This window comes from Triticum aestivum, chromosome 7D (genome assembly GCF_018294505.1).
Source record: "Triticum aestivum cultivar Chinese Spring chromosome 7D, IWGSC CS RefSeq v2.1, whole genome shotgun sequence".
Classification (NCBI taxonomy): Eukaryota; Viridiplantae; Streptophyta; class Magnoliopsida; order Poales; family Poaceae; genus Triticum; species Triticum aestivum.
This window is the reverse complement of record NC_057814.1, coordinates 142,776,601-142,786,753: the sequence shown is the minus strand read 5'-3', so window position 1 is coordinate 142,786,753 and position 10,153 is coordinate 142,776,601. Positions and strand designations below refer to the sequence as shown.

General features: G+C 45.9%; 1 protein-coding gene across 1 annotated transcript; it reads left to right on the top strand.

Moving 5' to 3' along the window:
* Positions 1 to 8,573: 8,573 nt before the first annotated feature.
* Positions 8,574 to 9,679, top strand: LOC123169355 (sphinganine C4-monooxygenase 1-like). The gene is made up of 2 exons (XM_044587194.1): positions 8,574 to 8,891; positions 9,025 to 9,679. The coding sequence occupies exons 1-2, from the start codon at positions 8,661 to 8,663 to the stop codon at positions 9,595 to 9,597; spliced, it is 804 nt and encodes a 267-aa protein (XP_044443129.1). The 5' UTR covers positions 8,574 to 8,660; the 3' UTR covers positions 9,598 to 9,679.
* Positions 9,680 to 10,153: the final 474 nt, after the last annotated feature.

Genomic DNA, 10,153 nt, shown 5'->3' with positions numbered 1-10,153 from the left:
GTGATGTGATATGGCCAGAAGATGTGATGAATGATATATGTGATGTATGAGATTGATCATATTCTTGTAATAGGAATCACGACTTGCATGTCGATGAGTATGACAACCGGCAGGAGCCATAGGAGTTGTCTTTATTTTTTGTATGACCTGCGTGTCATTGAATAACGCCATGTAAATTACTTTACTTTGTTGCTAAGCGCGTTAGCCATAGAAGTAGAAGTAATCGTTGGCGTGACAACTTCATGAAGACACAATGATGGAGATCATGATGATGGAGATCATGGTGTCATGCCGGTGACAAAGATGATCATGGTGCCCCGAAGATGGAGATCAAAGGAGCAAAATGATATTGGCCATATCATGTCACTATTTGATTGCATGTGATGTTTATCATGTTATGCATCTTATTTTCTTAGAACGACGGTAGTAAGTAAGATGATCCCTCACTAAAATTTCAAGAAACGTGTTCCCCCTAACTGTGCACCGTTGCGAAGGTTCGTTGTTTCGAAGCACCACGTGATGATCGGGTGTGATAGATTCTAACGTTCGAATACAACGGGTGTTGACGAGCCTAGCATGTACAGACATGGCCTCGGAACACAAGCAAAACACTTAGGTTGACTTGACGAGCCTAGCATGTACAGACATGGCCTCGGAACACAAGAGACCGAAAGGTTGAACATGAGTCGTATAGTAGATACGATCAACATGGAGATGTTCACCGATGATGACTAGTCCGTCTCACGTGATGATCGGACACGGCCTAGTTTGACTCGGATCATGTATCACTTAGATGACTAGAGGGATGTCTATCTGAGTGGGAGTTCATTAATCAGATGAACTTAATTATCATGAACATAGTCATAAAGTCTTTGCAAATTATGTCATAGCTTGCGCTTTAGTTCTACTGTTTAAGATATGTTCCTAGAGAAAATTTAGTTGAAAGTTGGAAGTAGCAATTATGCGGACTGGGTCCGTAAACTGAGGATTGTCCTCATTGCTGCACAGAAGGCTTATGTCCTTAATGCACCGCTCGGTGTGCTGGACCTCAGCGTCGTCTGTAGATGTTACGAAACATCTGACATACACGTTTTGATGACTACGTGATAGTTCAGTGAGTAATGCTAACGGTTTAGAATTGTGGCACGAGAGGCGTTTTTGAAACGTCGCAGAACATATGAGATGTTCCGAAGACTGAAATTGGGATTACAGACTAGTGCCCACGTCAAGAGGTATGAGACCTCTGACAAGTTTCTTAAGCCTGAAAACTAAGGGAGAAAAGCTCAATCGTTGAGCATGTGCTCAGATTGTCTGAGTACCACAATCGCTTGAATAGAGTGGGAGTTAATCTCCCAGATGAGATAGTGATGGTTCTCCATAGTCACTGCCACCAAGCTAGTAGAGCTTCGTGATGAACTATAACATATCAGGGATAGTTATGATGATCCTTGAGCTATTCGCGATGTTTGACACCGCGAAAGTAGAAATCAAGAAGGAGCATCAATTGTTGATGGTTAGTAAAACCACTAGTTTAAGAAGGGCAAGGGCAAAAGGGATACTTCATGAAACAGCAAGTCATTTGCTGCTCTAGTGAAGAATCCCAAGGTTGAACCCAAACCCGAGACTAAGTGCTTCTGTAATGAGAGGAACTATCACTGAAGCAGTACTACCCTAGATACTTGGTAGATGAGAAGGCAGACAAGGTCGACAGAAGTATATTGGATATACGTTATATGAATGTGTACTTTACTAGTACTCCTAGCAGCACCAGGGTATTAGATACCGGTTCGGTTGCTAAGTGTTAGTAACTCGAAATAAAAGCTGCGGAAGAAACGGAGACTAGCTAAAGGTGAGATGACGATATGTGTTGGAAGTGTTTCCAAGGTTGATGTGATCAAGCATCGCATGCTCCCTCTACCATCGAGATTTGGTGTTTGCGTTGAGCATGATTGGATTATGTTTATCGCAATACGGTTATTCATTTAAGGAGAATAATGGTTACTCTGTTTATTTGAATAATACCTTCAATGGTCTTGCACCTAAAATGAATCTCGATCGTAGTGATACACATGTTCATGCCAAAAGTAATGATAGTACCACATACTTGTGGCACTGCTATTTGAGTCATATTGGGATAAAACGCATGAAGAAGCTCCATGTAGATGGATCTTTGGACTCACTCGTTTTTGAAAAGATTGAGACATGCAAACCATGTCTATTGGTATATATGCATGAAGAAACTCCATGCAGATGGATCGTTTGGACTCACTTGATTTTGAATCACTTGAGACATGCAAATCATACCACATGGGCAAGATGACTGAAAGGCCTCGTTTTCAGTAAGATGGAACAAGAGAGCAACTTGTTGGAAGTAATACATTTGATGTGTGCAGACCAATGAGTGCTGAGGCACGCAGTGGATATCGTTATGTTCTTACTTCACAGATGGTTTGAGTAGATGCTGAGTGTATTTACTTGATGAAACACAAGTCTGAATTATTGAAAGGTTCAAGTAATTTCAGAGTGAAGTTGAAGGTCGTCGTGACAAGAGGATAAAATGTCTGTGATATGATCATAGAGATGAGTATCTGAGTTACGAGTTTGGCACACAATTAAGACATTGTGGAAAGTGTTTCACAATTAATACCGCCTGGAACACCATAGTGTGATGGTGTGTCCGGACATCATAGCTGCACCCTATTGGATATGGTGCATACCATGATGTCTCTTATCGAATTACCACTATCGTTTATGGGTTAGGCATTAGAGACAACCGCATTCACTTTAAAAGGGGCACCACACAATTCCGTTGAGACGACACCGTTTAGAGAAACACTAAGTTGTCGTTTCTTAAAAGTTTGGGGTTGCGATGCTTATAAGCTTGAACCTAAAGCGGATAAATGAATCTTCATAGAATACCCAAAAACAATTGGGTATACCTCCTATTTCAGATCTGGAAGCAAAAGTAATTGCTTCTAGAGACAGGTCCTTTCTCGAGGAAAAGTTTCTCTCAAAAGAATTGAGTGGGAGGATGGTGGAGACTTGATATGGTTATTGAACCGTCACTTCAACTAGTGTGTAGCAGGGCACATGAAGTTGTTCCCGTGGCACCTACACCAATTGAAGTGGAAGCTTATGATAGTGATCATGAAACTTCGGATCAAGTCACTACCAAACCTCGTAGGACGACGAGGATGCGTAATACTTCAGAGTAGTACGTGATCCTGTCTCGAAAGTCATGTTGTTAGACAACAATGAACCTACGAGCTATGGAGAAGCGATGGTGGGCCCATATTCCGACAAATGGTTAGAAGCCATGAAATCCGAGATAAATGGATCTTTAAGAAGAAGACAGACATGGACGGTAATGTTACCGTCTATGAAGCTCGACTTGTGGAAAAGAGTATTTCCACAAGTTCAAGGAGTTGACTGCGATGAGATTTTCTCATCCGTAGCGATGCTTAAGTCCGTCGGAATCATGTTAGCATTAGCTGCATTTATGAAATCTAGCAGATGGATGTCAAAACAAGTTTCCTTACTAGTTTTCGTAAGGAAAGGTTGTATGTGATACAATCAGAAAGGTTTTGTCGATCCTAAGGATGCTAAAAGGTATGCTAGCTCCAGTGATCCTTCCATGGACTAGAGCAAGCATCTCGGAGTCAGAATATACGCTTTGATGGAGTGATCAAAGTTTTTGGGTTTATACAAAGTTTGTTAGAAACTTGTATTTACAATAAAGTGAGTGGGAGCGCTACAACATTTCTGATAAGTATATGTGAATGACATATTGTTGATCCAAAATGATGTAAAATTTCTGGAAAGCATAAAGGGTTGTTTGAAAGGAGTTTTTCAAAGGAAGACCTGGATAAAGCTGCTTACATATTGGGCATCAAGATCTATAGAGATAGATCAAGACGCCCGATGATACTTTCAAAGAACGCACACCTTGACATGATTTTGAAAGAGTTCAAAAATAGATCAGCAAAGAAGGAGTTCTTGGCTGTGTTACAAGGTGTGAGTATTGAGTAAGACTCAAGACCTGACCACAGCAGAAGAGAGAGAAAGGACGAAGGTCGTCCCCTATGCTTCAGACGTAGGCTCTACAGTATGCTATGCTGTGTACCGCACATGAAGTGTGCCTTGCCATGAGTTGGTCAAGGGGTACAATAGTGATCCGGGAATGGATCACATGACAGCGGTCGAACTTATCCTTAGTATCTATTGGACTAAGGAATTTTCTCGATTATGGAGGTGAAAAGGAGTTCGTCGTAAAGGGTTACGTCGATGCGAACTTTGACACTAATCCGGATGACTCTGAGTAGTAAACCGGATTCGTATAGTAGAGCAATTATTTGAAATGGCTCCAAATAGCGCGTGGTAGCATCCACAAGATGACATAGATATTCGTAAAGCACACACGGATCTGAAAGGTTCAGACCCGTTGACTAATAACCTCTCTCACAAGCATAACATGATCAAACCAGAACTCATTGAGTGTTAATCACATAGTGATGTGAACTAGATTGTTGACTCTAGTAAACTCTTTGGATGTTGGTCACATGGTGATGTGACCTGTGAGTGTTAATCACATGGTGATGTGAACTAGATTATTGACTCTAGTGCAAGTGGGAGACTGTTGGAAATATGCCCTAGAGGCAATAATAAATTGGTTATTATTATATTTCCTTGTTCATGATAAACGTTTATTATCCATGCTAGAATTGTATTGATAGGAAACTCAGATACACGTGTGGATACATAGACAACACCATGTCCCTAGTAAGCCTCTAGTTGACTAGCTCGTTGATCAATAGATGGTTACGGTTTCCTGACCATGGACATTGGATGTCGTTGATAACGGGATCACATCATTAGGAGAATGATGTGATGGACAAGACCCAATCCTAAGCCTAGCACAAGATCGTGTAGTTCGTTTGCTCAGAGCTTTTCTAATGTCAAGTATCGTTTCCTTAGACCATGAGATTGTGCAACTCCCGGATACCGTAGGAATGCTTTGGGTGTACCAAACGTCCACAACGTAACTGGGTGACTATAAAGGTGCACTACAGGTATCTCCGAAAATGTCTGTTGGGTTGGCACGAATCGAGACTGGGATTTGTCACTCCGTGTAAACGGAGAGGTATCTCTGGGCCCACTCGGTAGGACATCATCATAATGTGCACAATGTGACCAAGGAGTTGATCATGGGATGATGTGAGTTACGGAACGAGTAAAGAGACTTGCCGGCAACGAGATTGAACAAGGTATCGGGATACCGACGATCGAATCTCGGGCAAGTAACATACCGATAGACAAAGGGAATTGCATACGGGATTGATTGAATTCCCGACATCGTGGTTCATCCGATGAGATCATCGTGGAACATGTGGGAGCCAACATGGGTATCCAGATCCCGCTGTTGGTTATTGACCGGAGAACGTCTCGGTCATGTCTGCATGGTTCCCGAACCCGTAGGGTCTACACGCTTAAGGTTCGATGACGCTAGGGTTATAGGGAAAGCATGTACGTGGTTAACGAATGTTGTTCGGAGTCCCGGATGAGATCCCGGACGTCACGAGGAGTTCCGGAATGGTCCGGAGGTAAAGATTTATATATGGGAAGTCCTGTTTTGGTCACCGGAAAAGTTTCGGGTGATATCGGTAATGTACCGGGACCACCGGGAGGGTCCCGGGGGTCCACCAAGTGGGGCCACCAGCCCCAGAAGGCTGCGTGGGCCAAGTGTGGGAGGGGACCAGCCCCAGGTGGGGTGGTGCGCCCCCCACCAAGGCCCAAGGCGCATGGGAGAGTGGGAGGGGGCAAACCCTAGTCCAGATGGGCCTGAAGGCCCACCCTAGTGGCGCCCCCCTCTCCTCCCCTTGGCCGCCCCCCTTGGATGGGATCTAGGGCTGGCCGCCTCCTCTTGGGGTGGAAACCCTAGAGGGGGGCGCAGCCCCCTCCCCCCCTATATATAGTTGAGGTTTGGGCTGCCCAAGACACACGAGAACGTCTCTCTTTCGGCGCAGCCCTACCCCTCTCCCTCCTCCTCCTCTCCCGCGGTGCTTGGCGAAGCCCTGCGGGATTGCCACGCTCCTGCACCACCACCACGCCGTCGTGCTGCTGCTGGATGGAGTCTTCCCCAACCTCTCCCTCTCTCCTTGCTGGATCAAGGCGTGGGAGACGTCACCGGGCTGCACGTGTGTTGAACGCGGAGGCACCATTCTTCGGTGCTTAGATCGGAATCAACCGCGATCTGAATCACTACGAGTACGACTCCTTCATCCGGGTTCTTGCAACGCTTCCGCATCGCGATCTACAATGGTATGTAGATGCACTCCCCTTCCCCTCGTTGCTAGATTACTCCATAGATTGATCTTGGTGATGCGTAGAAAATTTTGAATTTCTGCTACGTTCCCAACAGGCATTATGCTAGTTGTCAAGACAATACCCAACCCTGTCGGAGAGAAGAGGAAAAAATTTACCCAGGAGCAAGAGAGTGCCAGGAAGGATGTCGAGCGTGCCTTTGGTGCTTTGCAATCTCGATGGGGCATCGTTCGGGGTATCATGCTAATACCTGGAGCACGCAGAAACCGTGGGAGATGATGACTGCTTGTGTGATCATGCACAATATGATCGTAGAAGACGAGCGCCCGGAACGTCTGTACGATCAAGGGTTTCAGTTTCAGGGTGAGAATGTTGTGCCTGAGCATGGAGTAGCGGCAACATTTGAACAGTTCACCAAATTTCATGAAGACATGCGTGATTGAGAAACTCACGTGCAGCTGCAAAATGATTTGGTTGAGCATATGTGGGCTCATGTTGGCAACCAATAGATGTATCTTCTTTTATTCGGCTGCAAATCTATGTGAAACATTTTTATTTGTATCCGGCTTGTAAAACTATAATATTTTTATTCGGAACTATGTTATTTGACAATATGTTTGAATGCAAATCAATGTAAATATTTGGCGGCCAGCCGGCCACGCCGGTACATATGGGTCGGCGCGTTGGGCACACTGCCGACCCAAATCTAAAAGAGGGTGGATGCAGGGCGGGCGGCCGACCCAAACGGACAAAAAGCGAACGAAATCGCCGTCCGTTTGGGTCGGCCCGTTGGAGTTGCTCTCACTCTATGATTCCTAGCGTGTGCATAACACGACACACACATCCAACACAACAAAAAGAAAATATCATTTCACAACTAACAAAGGAGACAAACTTAAGGTTGGGTAGATACTATCCGGAGATGAAACAACCACCCATGATGAGAGAAAACCTTCCTGTATGCTCCAGCCTGGTAGACATCATTATAAAAAAAATCTGTTCTCCGGCCTCTATAGGATAGAGCAAGTATGGAGCCACCCATACATACATGTATAACCTGCACCGGAGATGAAGCACATTTTCCTTTAAAAACCATATTATTCCTCGTAAGCCACAAAGTCCAATATAAATCTGCCGCCCCCACAATAATATATGCACATTTTTCGGTGTGAAAATCCCGCAACCAATTGCCGAACATATTATAGTGAAGGTAAAAGTTTGAAGCTATTTGGACCATGGATGACACGAAACAGACAAATTTACACTAATTGTTTTGATTAATAGACTCGTCATGTTGACATAAAAGACACATATCTTACTACCTTGCTAAATGAGAACCGTCAGGTTATCTCTAGTTAAGATCGCACACATGTTTATAAAAAAAAAGGTATTCACTCGAAGAGGAATTTTAAGCTTGCACAGTTTTTGTTATCGACAGTGTGGGCAATCGCCTCCTAGCCTGCTCGATTTTCCTTTCGGCGGTAGCTTCCACACCACCGACCACCCTCGGGCCAAGGATGGGCTGCCTGACTCGAGACTGGTGAGCAGTGAGAGCTCCTATTCTCTGAATTCAAATATATCATATGTCAGAGTTGTAGACTTGTAGTGCACGTACTGTACTAGTGCGATCTCTCCTCGTGAAGGCGGGAGGAGAAACGGATTGGCTTTCGCCGTGAAAGGTCAAGACGTCTAATTTGAAATGTTAAGTCTTGGGAGAAAAATGGCGCTCGATAGCTGCGGTTCCGTGGAATATCTAGTAACTCGTCGCTGACCAAATGGAATACCCCGCTCATTTCGAAATGCAAAGGTGAAACATGTACTAACAGATAGAGTTGGACGAACAACATTTTGTCGTTCCGCGGGAGTTGACGAAGCAGAGTCATATAACCTAGAACACTTGCAGAACACCAAGTCGGACCGGCAGCTTCAGCTCACGTGCCGTTCCAGTGATCTGCCAAGTACGTACACAGGGTAAAAATAGCTGGACTGACCACATACGCTCACCCGTTACTGAACCATGGACGAAAGTGATGTTTCTCTGGACACGCGCGAGTGTTGCATGCATGCTTTCCCGTCGGCCTCCGCCACCCTAGCTTGAATTCTCTTCGCCCCAAGCACGTGCAGAGTTATCCCAAGTTTTCTCCCCGGTCTCGCGAGCCTTCGTAGACCCGCCGCATTGTCATTCCTCCCCCTGCCCCCTATAAATGGCCGCTGAAGCAGCAGCCGTGGCCTACATCAAAACCATCCATGCATCTATCCATCTCCAAGCTAGAGGAGGCAATCCATCAGTGTGCGCTGTAAACATCTGGGTTGTCGGGTTTGGCAACATACTGATCTAGATGGCATTCCCGGTCTCGGACGAGCTACTGGGCACGTTCGTGCCCATCGCGGTGTACTGGCTCTACTCGGGGCTGTACATCGTGCTGGACGCGCTGGGGACGGCCGACCGCTACCGCCTCCACCCCAAGGAGGACGAGGAGACCAGGAACATACCCTCCAAGCGCACCGTCCTCAAGGGCGTCCTCCTCCAGCAGGCCGTCCAGGTCGCCGTCTCGCTCATCGTCTTCAAGGTACTACTTCGATCCCCTCCTCGTGCCATCCATGCACAAGTTGGTAGTGTAGTGTTAAAAAGACGTTTTACATTATGGGACGAAGTAGTAGGACGTAACTTCTGCTCTTACTTTCTGCGAAACATGCATGCAGATCACCGGCGATGGGAGCCGCGACACGAGGGAGCAGCCTCCGGCGCCGGTGATAGCGCTGCAGTTCGTCGTGGCAATGTTCGCCATGGACACGTGGCAGTACTTCGTGCACAGGTACCTCCACACCAACAAGTTCCTCTACAAGCACGTCCACGCGCAGCACCACACCATCCTGGTGCCCTACGCGTTCGGGGCGCTCTACAGCCACCCGCTGGAGGGCCTGCTCATGGACACGGCTAGCGGCGCCGTCGGGTACCTCGCTTCCGGGATGACCCCCCGCACCGCCATCTTCTTCATCTCGTTCGGCGCCATCAAGACCGTCGACGACCACTGTGGCCTCTGGCTGCCCGGCAATATCTTCCACGCTGTCTTCGCCAACAACAGCGCCTTCCACAACATCCACCACCAGCTCTACGGCAACAAGCACAACTTCTCGCAGCCCTTCTTCGTCGTGTGGGACAAGATCCTCGGGACGTACATGCCCTTCACGGTCCTGAGCCGCGAGGGTGGAGGAGTAGAGGCGCGCCCGGTTAAGCACGCCCTTGCGGCGCACGAGCATCACAAGTCCCATTGAGCAGCTGGTTTGGTTTCCCCTGATATATATATATAGGTTCATTTGGCTAGATATATAGAACTTCACTACAGACGATGTATGTGCTCATGTTCTGGCACTAATAATGTGGTTTCTCACTATTTATATATTGTGCTCCCTTATGAATATGTATGTTCTGCTCGTACCTTAAGTTATTGATGATAAAGATACGAAAGATAATGCTGCTCTCGCTTATGATAGTCCTATCTTCAAGAAATATGCTTATGTTGTGGATTATATTGGTGAATTGCAATTGGTAGTCCCTAGAAGCATCAGTTAGTCCATTGTAAAAGATATCAAGTATTTTATTTCTTTTAAGAGGATGATCTGGCAAGGCATTAGTAATCGGAGAAGTCTTCCCCAAGCTTGAGGGAGATTCTCTTCTTTAAATTACACAAAGTTATAAATTTTCTGTAAGGCAGCTTGTTTATTATGAGCAGGATTTTTTTCCAGAGAAGTAATATATCATATCCTGGGGACTACTCACACAACCAGGAGCAAGAGTTTTAAACCATTCTTTAGCATCACCCTTTAATGA

What these genes read in the sequence shown, in the direction of transcription:
- LOC123169355 (XM_044587194.1), top strand. Translation starts at nt 8,661, where the DNA reads ATGGCATTCCCGGTCTCGGACGAGCTACTGGGCACGTTCGTGCCCATC. An exon ending in TCTCGCTCATCGTCTTCAAG is followed by an intron (nt 8,892 to 9,024) that starts GTACTACTTCGA and finishes ACATGCATGCAG; the next exon opens with ATCACCGGCGATGGGAGCCG.